Here is a 12,429-nt window from a genome sequence, read left to right on the forward strand (position 1 = left end):
ACTAACGGTCTGCCTATTAAGCCCTACCTACCTCATTCCCCCAAGTGTGGGAAATTAGTCCTAGAACACAAAGTTCTATTAAAATTTTGTATCTCCTTTGGGATTTTGCACTTTTCAGATAACTATTGTTGTCTTCAAGTTGCTAAAGTGTCTTCATAGCACCTGAGTTAGATTTTATGTTGCTTTTGGCTCTTGGGAACCTCTGAACCTACAATCATATGGTCAGTTCACCCCATGGCTGATTTAGGACTGGCTGGAGTTTTTCTAATTATCAAAGACTAGGACTGCCTTTGAAAGGAATCCTCTCTGGGCCATCGCTGAGTTCTGAAAGCCTATCCCCGTATCCTCACCCTGCTTCTAATCCACCAGGGATCTGCTGGGACTAATACTTTTGGCAGATCTGTGACCCGTCTCTTTGTGACCACTAAGGCATAAACCCCTCTGGCTTGTTCTTTCCAATACTCTCATCCCCATCTGTTTTCTCTTCCTTCGCCAAGCCTCCCTTATGTCTTTTGTATTCTTTGCAACTTCTCCTCTGGAAATACTCCACTCCGTGGTCATTACAGTTCTATACACCCGCAGTCTCTGCTTTCAACATTTCCCTCTTTGTCTTTGACCTTAACTGAAAACTTTGAGTTCTCCATCGAGCAGTCCTTTCAAGTGGAGACTATTTTCTCACCATGTGTTTGGAGAGAGGGTTCACACTATCTTCACTCACAACTGCTTCTAGCCCATTACTCTTCCACTGTTGTATAAAAACCTATGTCTCTTTGAGATGAATGTCACTGGGCTGTGTCATCCTCGACTCCTCCTTGTTGCTGTCATTTGTGCACCTCCCTGACTCACAGATTTTCTCTTCCCTCCAATCGTGCTGAACCTCTGGGTGGTTTTAGCATCTATTTGGTGAACTCATTCAACACCACCTCCCAGTTCCCTGATCCCCTTTGCTTCAGTGATTTTCATCTTCATTCAGATCAAACTAACCAATCCCCTGGCCACATCCACTCCTTGTTATGGGTAGAAACTTTCACTTCTGAATAACTTAGGTAAGTCACACTAACTAATGTCCTGTTCACTTGGCTATTCCTTCCATAGCTGGTTCACCTCATCACAACCTCCCACGACTTCTCCCAAATCGCTTTTGACACCCATCTCTGTCTCTGCTTTATAGTTCCCATCACTGTCTTTGCTTACTTAGATAGTTCTATTAGTTCATAACTCTGATCAACTGTCTCATTCCATTTTCTTCTATCTTCATTATCAACAATAGCCAAACTATGGAAAGAGCCCAAATGTCCATTGACTGATGAATGGATAAAGAAGATGTGGTATGTGTAGACAATGGAATATTACTGAGCTATCAAAAAATTTGAAATCTTGCCACTTGCAACAAGATAGATGGAGCTAGAGAGTAGAATGCTAAGCAAAATAAGTCAGAGAAAGACAAATACCATATGATTTTCCTCATATGTGGAATTTCACAAACAAAAGAAAAAACAGAGTAACCAAGAAACAGACCCTTAACTCCAGAGAACACACTGATGGTTACCAGAGGGGAAGGGGGTGGAGGAATGGGTGAATTAGGTGATGGGGATGAAGGGGTACACTTGTGATGAGCACCGGCTGATGTATGGAAGTGCTGAATCACTATATTGTACACCTGAAACTAATACCACACTATATGTTAACTAACTGGAATTAAAACAAAAAGTGTAAAAATAAAAAGAGAACGCTAAAATAGTTGTAAATGTGTTTTGCAAACACTAGGGCAACCACTTAACAGATTGTAAAAGAAGTATAACTAATATGCTAAGAAAGAGAAAATGAAACCATATAAACTGCTCAATTGAAACCAGAGAAGGTAGAAAAAGAGTAGAAGATCAAAAACAAAACAAAAAGACACCCCCCCCAAAAAAAAAAAAAAAAAAAAAAACAAGAAGCAAACAAAACAGGGCAAAGAATTGAAAACAGTTGTCTGTCTGTCTCTCATCTATTGTCCATTGATCTGATCTGCAGTGTCCAGTTTGGGAGCCCTAGTCACTTGTGGCAACTGAGTGCTTTGGACTACAGCTAATGTGTCGGAGGAAGTGGATTTTAAAATCCAGTTAATTTAAATTTAAATGGCCACAGATGGCTAGTGGCTGCCATATTGGTGACATCTGTCTAATGGTTCTTCCCATAGGGGCATCTTTTTTGCAATGCAGCCCCCCCACCCCCCAGAGGGACGCCTTTTCCGAATCCCTCTGTAAGGCAGCTCTGCGCACCAGTGGTCGAGGACTTCTTTGGGTTCTCCATTCATTCAGCTTGATTGTGAGCCCCTGAGGGTCCCCAGGCCTGTCTGCCTAGAGTGCAAAGCCCTCAGCTCAGCACAAAGTAGTATCCATAGTGCCGCTGATGGATGCCTGCAGTCCCTGAGCGCTGTCACCAGTCTTATTTGACCCCCACAGTTGCCCTGGCAGGGAGGCATTAGCACCCTCGTGCTATGGACCACCACCACCAGTAGAGAAACCAGCTTTTCCCGGGGCCTGTGGGCTTTTCAGTAGCAGAGTGGGGTTCAAACCTGCCAACCTTGCAACATGCTCCTTCCTCTGTCAGGATGCTCGGTGCCCACGTATCTTACTTGTGTTTAAAGTCTTGGTTGGGGGATCCCTGGGTGGCTCAGCGGTTCAGCACCTGCCTTTGGCCCAGGGCGTGATCCTGGAGTCCCGGGATCAAGTCCCGCGTCGGGCTCCCGGCATGGAGCCTGCTTCTCCCTCTGCCTGTGTCTCTGTCTCTCTCGTCTATCTATCATGAATAAATAAATAAAATCTTTAAAATAATAATAAATAAATAAATAAAGTAAGTAAGTAAGTAAGTTAAGTCTTGGTTGTCTCCACAAGAGAATCAGTTCCCTGAGGGCCGGGCCCAGACTGAGCCCATCGTGGGGGCCCCTGTCTCTCCCAGTCAGCGCACTTCCGTGTGGTTTCAGGGCTAGAATCCTGTTGCCGATGCGGTTAGTTCATAGTTTCCCCCACTGGAGGGCAAGCTTTTCCAGTTTTATTTACTTTTCTGATTTCTTAAGACTGCCGGGAACGACCGACCCACCGGCTGTAGAAGGGCCTGGGTTGTTTGCTGTGTTTTAATTGTTTCGGGGAAATGAGATGGTTTCCATGTGCTAGAAGTTGTGTAACATATACTTTCGGATTTAATATATCCTGGCGGTTGCCTTCCGTACACACTACAAATTCCAGATGCAACGTTTGTGAAGTGGAAAGCCCACACTGGCCCGTGGTTGGTTGGTGTGGAGGAGTTAGGGGCGGCGGAGGGCCCTGGTCGGAGGGGGGTGGAGGGGACACTGCTCTCGGGCAGGCCCAGCCCCCCTTCTCCTTCTCTGCAGGGGGCAGGGTCATCCCGGTGAGCAGTACCCCGTGGCTCAGTGTCCTCCAGCCGGAAGGCCCTCAGAGTCAACCATGTTGGTTGCCCCCCGGGCACCTCAGGGGGCACGAGTAGGCCCCCTGGAGCACACGGGAAGTCATGCTCAGCGGCAGAACTAAAGGGTGCAAGCAGCCTCGGCTCTGTGCACCATTTCGTGGACGTGGCTCTCTCTTCCTGGGCTCAAAAGTCTAGAGACAATGAGAGTTTTGAATGTGGGACAAAAGTGAACCAAGCCTTTTATTTTATTTTATTTTATTTTATTTTATTTTATTTATTTTATTTTATTTTATATTTTATTTTATTTTATTTTATTTTATTTTATTTTATTTTATTTATTTCATTTTATTATTCATGATAGACACAGAGAGAGAGGCAGAGACACAGGCAGAGGGAGAAGCAGGCTCCATGCAGGGAGCCCGATGTGGGACTTGATCCCGGGTCTCCAGGGTCACACCCTGGGCTGAAGGCAGGTGCTAAACTGCTGAGCCACCCGGGCTGCCCTGAAGCCTTTTTTTTTTTTTTTTCAAAATTGATTGATTGATTTTAGAGAAAGAGAGAGAGCATGAGCAGGGGGAGGGGCAGAGGGAGAAGGATGGAGAGAGAAGCTACAAGCAGAATCCTCCCAGGACCCTGAGATCGTGACTTGAGCCCAACCAAGAGTCACCCACTTAACGGACGGAGTCCCCCGGGCCCCCACAAGCGAAGCAAGCCCGCCTCCCACTAGTGCCCGGACACGCAGAACACGGCAGCCTACATACGCAGAGCGAGCTGCCCGTCGTCGCGCCCGGGGAAGATTCCAGGTTAACCCCGGGCACCCACGGGTCTACCTTGAGGCTTCGCTGCAGAGCCCCTGTGTGCAGAGGCCGACGAAGGCGGGGCGGCGCGCGGCTGCACCTGCTCCCCCGGGGCTCCCTAACGAACCCCCAAACCTAATGCGGCCTCTTCCACAGGTGCTGGCCGCCAGCCGCTCTCCCCAGGGTGACCGAGTCCCTTGTGTTCCCCGGGGCCTCAGATGCCCCTGTCTTGTCTGTCTTCATGATGGTGGTGGTCGGGAGAAGGTAATCAGCAGCAGGTGGCACCCCCCAGTGGGGGTTCTCGCCTCAGCCAGGGAGGGGCACCCGGGGTCAGAGCACTGGAGAGCCCGGCAGCCTTCCCTCCTTAATTCTACACCGAACAGAAGGGGTTGGGGTATGAGCAGAAACGTGTTCTACTGTACAACGTGGACGGCAACCCCTGACCACCAGCGGACACAGCAGGTGGGAAGCTGAGGATTCCACTGTGCCTTTCATGAATATTCCCCAGTTACTTCTTCTCCCCACCCCCCGCCCCCACTCTTGCCTGCTCATCACTCAAGCGCTTATAAAACACTCTCGGGACTCTCCCCCTCCAGATATTTCAATTCCATTGATTTGGGGAGGGCCTGGGCAGTGACACTTTTTAAAAGCTCCCTTTGGGGACACCCCAGTGGCTCAGCAGTTGAGCATCTGCCTTCAGCCCAGGGCGTGATCCTGGGGCTCCTGGTTCGAGTCCCGCATCGGGCTCCTTGCATGGGGCCTGCTTTTCCCTCTGCCTGTGTGTGTGTGTGTGTCTCTCTCTGTGTGTGTCTCTCATGAATAAATAAATAAAATATTTAAAAGAAATAAATAAATAAACGCTCCCTTTGAAGAAAAGCGACCTAATTTTAACGCTGAGCTCCTCTGCTCCGGGCGATGCTGGGATCAGAGGTGAGGAGCCTGCAGAGCAGGGGGCGGCTGGGCTGGAGAGAGGCAGCAGCAAAGGGATCACGGGAAACCATTCACTGCTTTACGGGGGAGCAACATCTTCCTGGTTCTTCGCAAAGCTCTTCCCAGCTCGTGATCTGAGAGTAGTGCATTGAGGAAAGGACACAGCTTTTGGAGTGAGACAGGCAAGGTGAGACACCCAAAGTTGGGTGACGCTGGGCAGGCATTTATCCATCGTGTCCCATGGGTGCTGCGGTGAGAGCCTGATGTGATTGTGGCCTGGGTGGCAGCACTCTGTTATCTATAGTCCAGTAAATATTTGAGTCTCCTCTTTTTTGTTTCTCTGCAAGATAGCTTTTGAGCCCAAACGGGCAATTGCTTCTTCAAAGCCCTTTGCACATGAAGCGAGGCTTGCAATCCTCCAATACCTGCAAGCGCCAGGGATCAAGACTGTCCCTGATACAGTGATCGTGTGACCTGAACCCAAGAGTCCAGACTAAATCTTCTAAACTATATTAAAAGTTGTGACTACTGGGCAGCCCAGGTGGCTCGGCGGTTTAGTGTCGCTTTCAGCCCAGACCATGATCCTGGAGACCCGGGATGGAGTCCCGCATCGGGCTGCCTGCATGGAGCCTGCTTCTCCCTCGGCCTGTGTCTCTGCCTCTGTCTCTCTGTGTGTGTGTGTGTGTCTCATGAATAAATAAATAGAAATCTTTTTTTAAAAAGTATTTATATGAAAAAGATTACAGAAGAGGATAAAAATTCAATGACTTTAGGTAGTGTTTTGTATTTTTTTAAATGCAAGTATGTACTGATTTCTGTTTTTTATGCAGCATGTGCTTATTTAATACTGGAGCCAGTCTGGACCAGTCAAGTCCTAGGTTCTAACCTTGCATCCTTATTTTTCTCACAGCACCTGGGTGCTCCGAAAATGGAAAGAAGATAAAAAAACAAGTTCAGAGATATATGAAGACAGGTAAAGATCTCAAGGCTCTCACTGTCTGGTTTGTTTCTCTTATCCATGATTGCTGTTGTTTGAGATATAAATATCCTATAGCTAATAATTCTTTTTTCTATTCCAATTTCCTACTGGTCTTTAGAGTTGCCACGTCAAACTGCCCAAAGCATATTATGAAATACTCAAGACTAGCTTACGAGGGTCCTAATTAACAACAGAACCCATTCCAAGTGCTGCTCTACATGTTATATGCTAGCCTAAGGGCAGGGTGCTTTTCTTCTTACCAACATCATGTGTGTGTGAGAGAGAGAAAGAGAGACAGACAGACAGAGATACAGAGAGAGTGACAGATATTGGGCTGTGTTTCTGGCTTGTCCTCTCCAAGGGGGACAGAACTTGGCTTGCTCTCTTCTAGTAGAGGTTTGGAAAAAATCAGCTATTTTTGCTTTGGGGTAAAATGATCTTGTGACATAAAGCCCCATGAATCCCACTCCCAGGAATTTATCGTGAATGAAACTAATCAGAAACCAAGAGAGCTGTTTAAACTTATTTTTGTAAAATTGTAAAATTGCTGCCTAAATATTGATCAATAGGGAATCGGTAGGGTAACTGTGGTAAGAGCAGTGGAACATGATGCGGCCGTCAAAAATGATACGGGCAATTACACGGATGAGAAAAGAGTCCCACTGCATATTGTTGAATAAAAATAAGCCACTTACATAAAAGCATATATAACATCCCACTACCATCATATTGCATAGTTTATACACCTCTAAGTGTGTGCATGCACACACGTCTCTGTGTGTTAGCGTTGGGTAATGTTCACTTTCTTGGTACTTTTTCACATTGTTTTGTTTACGGTGAGCATGGATTACTATTATAAAATAGTTATTTTATAAAAACTGCATTCATAAAGATATTTACTATAATATTCTCTATAATAGATAAGATTTATAGAGCACTGTATTAGGGTTCCCCAGAGAAATAGAACCAATAGGATGGATAGATACATAGATGGATAGATGGATAGATAGATGATAGATAGATAGATAGATAGATAGATAGATAGATAGATAGATAGAAGAGATTGATTATAGGATCTGGCTCGCCTGGCTTTCGAAGCTGAGAAATCCCTCAGCCTGCTGTCTGCCTCCTGAATGAGGAAAGCCGGTGGTGTGATTCAGGGTCAGGCTGCAGGTGTAAGTCCTGGAGTTCAAGGGGCCAGGTGCCAGGAGCTCTGATGTCTGAGGGCAGGAGAAGACGGATGCCCCAGTTCAAGAAGAAAAGGAGGCAATTCCTCCCTCCTTCGCCTTTTTGTTCTCCTTGGGCCTTCGGTGGGTCGGGGATGCCCATCCACGCTGGTGAGGGCAGATCTCTTTGCTCAGACTGCTGAATCGAATGTTCACATCCCTTATCCAGAAATAGCGTTTCACCAGGCATCTGGGTATCCCTTTGCCCAGTCAGGCTGACACATAGGATTAACTCTCACGAGGACTATATGCCAGGCACTGTGCTAAATGCTTTTCATATGTTATCTCTATAATAGCCAAAGCAACAACAGAACGAAAAACTGAAACTGAAGACAACCTAAGATATTTGATGGTAGAAAAAGTATTTTAAAAAGTGGAAAAATTTTTTAAAAATAAAAATAAATAAATAAAAAGTGGAATCATCGGCCCCCGTTAAAATTCCAATTATGAAGATTGTCTCAGGTCATTGGAACACACTTAGCGTAGTGTTCAGAAGGCAAAGACGCTGATTGCTGCCTTGTAAATTATGTCCGCCTGGAGTGGGGGCTGGAAGGTGTCAGCAGAAGGCAGTGGGATTATGATGGGTGACTTTTTTTTTTCTCCTTTTAAAAACTTGTAATGTTGGGACGCCGGGGTGGTTCAGTGGTTGAGTGTCTGCTTTTGGCTCAGGTCATGATTCCAGGGTCCTGGAATCGAGTCCCACATTGGGCTCCCTTGTGTGGAGCCTGCATCTCCCTCCGCCAGTGTCTCTGCCTCTCTCTCTCTGTGTCTCCTATGAATAAAGAAATAAAATCATTAAAAAATTATTATGGAAATTTTCAAATACACACACAAGTAGAGAAAACAGGAGAATAGGAGTACAACTCTCATGTACCGATTGCCCAGCTTCAACTGACAGAAATGAGTTGAGAAGTGTGGTCCACATTCACCTCACTTGGTCCCAGTGGTCTGATTTTTACCTGTTCCCTTATCTCCTCCCCACTATTTTTTCTGGAACATGTAAAGGAAATTCCAGGCATCCTGTCCTTTCTACCCGGCTTTTTTCCACTCTCTGAACACCACACCATTGCCACCCCGTGTGTTATGTTTGGCGATTAAAGTTTACGCAACACAGAAGAGAGCGGCAACGTTTAAAAGGCCCCTTCACTGGGAAACGAACTAGGGGTGGTGGAAGGGGAGGTGGGCGGGGGGTGGGGGTGACTGGGTGACGGGCACTGAGGGGGGCACTTGATGGGATGAGCACTGGGTGTTATTCTATATGTTGGCAAATTGAACACCAATAAAAAATAAATGTATAAAAAAATAAAATAAAAGGCCCCTTCATGGACACAAGATACACAACAGTGTGGGTAGGAGCATACATTTTTTCAGGCAAGATACTGCAGAGGACTAGCTGGTAGGAGTTTTTCTTGCAAATATTTTCAGACCTCAGATCTGGAAGTCAGGTTTTTTTTTTTTTAAGATTTTACTTATTCATTTATTTGACACACAGAGCGAGCACATGCACAAGCAGGGGGAGCAGTAGAGGGAGCAGCAGTTTCCCCACGGAGCAGAGGATGTGGGGCTCGGGCTCGATCAGAGCCCTGGGATCACGACCAGAGTCACAGGCAGATGCCCAACCGACTGAGCCACCTGGACGCCTCTGTGAAGTCATTTTTTTTTTAATATTTTATTTATTTACTCATGACAGACACAGAGACAGAGGCAGAGACAGAGGCAGAGGGAGAAGAAGGCTCCATGCAGGGAGCCTGATGCGGGACTTGATCCCAGATCATCTTGAGCCAGAGGCAGACGCTCAACCGCTGAGCCACCCAGGCGTCCCGTGAAGTCAGTTTTAACCGGCTCTGCTTAGCATTTTGCCTGTTCCTTCATCCATCAACAGCTTCTCATGTCAGTCAGCAGCTTTCTTACTTAACCAGTGCCAACAACTAGGAGACCACGTAGGCTCAGGGCTACGGTTAGCATTCCATCTGCCCACCTGAATCAGAAATACAGGACCCAAAGGGGGACAAAGGAATTTTTTTTAAAGATTTTATTTATTTATTCATGAGAAAGAGAGAGAGAGAAAGAGAGAGGATCATGACCTGAGTGGAAGGCAGATGCTCAACCGCTGAGCCACCCAGGTGTTCTGGGGACAAAGGAATTAATTGATTAAAAAAAACACACACACACACCATTTATAATGTTCGGCTTCCATTCTGCGTTCTCCCTCCCGTGCCCAGCGCCATCCGTCCAGGAGCCTTGGTGCTCCAGCCTCCCCGCCAGCCTCCCCGCCAGCCTCCCCGCCAGCCTCCCCGCCAGCCCTCTTCCGCAGCCTCTGCTCCCTGGCCTCCTGCATCAGCGCACTGGCCACTCTCCCATTCCTCCCCCTGAACTCATCGGATCAGATGGCACACCTTGGGACCTCTCCTGTGCAGATATCCAATGTGACGGGCACTTCGTCTCCCTACCTGGGCAGAGGGAGAGGGGTTCCTGCACCCCCTCATGCATCTGTACCCCTCTGTGCCTGGTGCAGTCTTGGGGGGGGGTGCTCAGCAGCTCTTCCCAGCGTGAATCAGCTTGTGATTTTTTGGAGATCGATTATTCTTCGTTGGGCTTTTCCAGCCCTGCCTCCCTTGGTCACCTTTCTGCGGCCGGCGGATGGTCTTTGCATCTCATTTCTGCTTCTTAGTACCTGCTGCCAGACGTTGAAAGGAGGAAGCGACTGGGGCGGACGGCAGCTGCTGCTCAGGCCATCAGGAAAGTCGGACTTGGGCAGTGTGTTTGGATTCTCTGTGCTTTTAGCTTTTCCTCCCACCCGGTCGGTCATTCATTAAACCAAACTCCCGGAATCTTGCAGTGACCTTGGGAATGGCTGTCATAGGTCGTGTCCTCGGAAAGGGACTGGATTCCGACTCAGCTGGGGAAATTCACTAAGGCCAATCCGTTAAAGCAGAAGTGACAGGTCTCTGGGAGCCATCCCGACCTTGGGTGCAATGGAGTCACAGAGGTATGGGGGGGCCCCTCTTCGGGGGGGTTCTGGTGTTACCGTCCAGCCACATTCTGGGACACGCTGCTCGGGTACTGGATCACGAGCTAAGCTGCAACCAAGAGCCACCCGGGTGCCCCCCTGCCCCCGGATGTGATTAACATTTAAAATGATGGAGTCTAGGGGCACCAGGTGACTCAGTGGTTGAGCTTCTGCCTTTGGCTCAGGTTGTGGTCCTGGGGCCTGGGATCGAGTCCCACCTTGGGCTCCCCGCAGGGAGCCTGCTTCTCCCTCTGCCTGTGTCTCTGCCTCTCTCTCTCTCTCTCTCTGTGTCATAAATAAATAAATAAATAAATAAATAAATAAATAAATAAATCTATCTTAAAAAAAAAATCAGTGGAGGGACGCCTGGGTGGCTCAGTGGTTGAGTTGTCTACCTTTGGCTCAGGGCGTGATCCCAGGTCCAGAGATCAAGTCCTGCATCGGGCTCCCTGTGAGGAGCCTGTTTCTCCCTCTAAGTCTCTGCCTCTCTCTGTGTGTCTCTCATGAATAAATAAATAAAATAAATAAACCTTGTTATTCTTTAAAAAAAAAATTGGTGGAGTCTAAGTAAAGCAGGTGAGCCTTGTCCAATCAGTTGAAGGCCCAAAGAAGACAAAAGACTGACTTGCCCTGAGCAAGAAGGAATACTGCCATCCGACAGCCTTTGGACTCAAACTGCAATTCTTCCCTGGGTCTCTGGACCGTCAGCCTACTCCCTCACAGTTTGGACTCCCCAAGCCTCCAGGAACATGAGCCAACCCTTAAAAATAAATCTTGAGCTCTGTCTCTCTCTGTCTTTCTCTGTCTCTGTCTCTGTCTCTCTCTATATATATATAATATGCACATACTTTGTCAGTTCTGTTTCTCTGGGGAACTCTAATACAGTGGTATATACATTTCATGAAATATTATTTGGCCATAAAAAGGATTGAAGGACTAATTCATTCTCCAACGTGGATGAACCTTGAAAGCATTATGTACGTGAAAAAAGCCAGTCACAAATTTTATGATTTCACCTATATGAAAAGTCAGAATAGGCAAATCCACAGAGGCGTAAAGTAGATGAATGGTTCTTTAGGGCTGGGGAGCAGGTGTGTGTGGGGGGAATGGGGAGCTACTGCTAATGGACTTGGGCTTTCTTCTGTGGGGGATGAAAATATTCTAAAATTAGATTATGGTGATGGTTGCACAACTCTGGACATATACTAAAAATATGGAATTGTACACGTTACACAGGTGAATTATATCTCAATACAGCTGTTTTTTTTTCCTTTAAAAGTGCAAGTAGTAAATGAGTGTAACAAAATTCATGAAGAGAGTACAAAAATGTCTGAAATTCTGGGAAACACTGAATTGGAGCCTGATGTTCCTCGGAGACTCTCGTGAACCTCTCTGGAGACACACTGTCTGTACTTGTTTCCTTTTTATTCCCTGTTGTGTTATTCATAGCCACAGAAAATCAATCCAATTTTGTCCTTGACTGGTAGCTGCATTACTCAACCTGATTAAAAATATAAGAGCAAAATATAGGTTGGCTTATGAAGTAAGAGGTAGAGACGCTGACAGATGCTCAAGAAGGAATCTAAAATATACATTGGACCACTGCCTGGAAGAAGGATGGAAATTTATTACATGAGGGAGGTTTATGTGATACTTCATGTTCTGAGTATTTCCATCCATGAACACAGAGCTGACCTGCCTCTCAACCTAAGTGGAGACGGAGGTGGTGGGGCCTGGCTGCACACCCAGCATCCTCCATTGCCTCTGAAAATCAGTGTGCCTCAGAGATATTTTTGGGGAATTGGTGCCAATATATTTCCAAGTGACCACAGTCCATTCCCTCAATAAAAAAAAATATTTTTTAAAGAATGGATTAAGCATAAAAATCAGTTCACTAGGGTTCTACATATAAAAACCACTTTCATATTAAATAAAAACCTTCCAGGCAGCCTGGGTGGCTCAGCAGTTCAGCACTGCCTTCAGCCCAGGATGTGATTCTGGAGACCTGGGATCGAGTCCTGTGTCGGGCTCCCTGCATGGGACCTGCTTGTCTCTCTGCCTGTGTCTCTGCCTCTC

The 12,429-nt window shown here is 46.8% G+C and overlaps 1 protein-coding gene and 1 long non-coding RNA gene across 3 annotated transcripts in view; one reads left to right on the forward strand and one right to left on the reverse strand.

Annotated features, from left to right (window-relative positions):
• NAA16 (N-alpha-acetyltransferase 16, NatA auxiliary subunit) overlaps positions 1-12,073 on the forward strand; it is a 98,419-nt gene extending 86,346 nt beyond the window's left edge. Inside the window, exons 21-22 of one of the 2 annotated variants that reach the window (XM_072782888.1) lie at positions 6,049-6,111; positions 11,633-12,073. In XM_072782888.1, coding sequence (XP_072638989.1) covers positions 6,049-6,081 — 33 coding nt within the window. In that variant the 3' untranslated portion in view covers positions 6,082-6,111; positions 11,633-12,073. Of the gene's footprint in view, positions 1-6,048; positions 8,461-11,632 lie in introns of those variants that run through there. The other variant, XM_072782887.1, reaches the window with a different exon arrangement.
• Positions 8,989-10,417, reverse strand: LOC140608102 (uncharacterized). Its single transcript, XR_012010081.1, has 2 exons — positions 9,794-10,417; positions 8,989-9,321 (listed from the first exon to the last, which is right to left on the reverse strand). It is a non-coding gene; the product is annotated as an uncharacterized lncRNA (long non-coding RNA).
• Positions 12,074-12,429: the final 356 nt, after the last annotated feature.

Source organism: Canis lupus, chromosome 17 (assembly GCF_048164855.1).
Source record: "Canis lupus baileyi chromosome 17, mCanLup2.hap1, whole genome shotgun sequence".
NCBI lineage: Eukaryota > Metazoa > Chordata > Mammalia > Carnivora > Canidae > Canis > Canis lupus.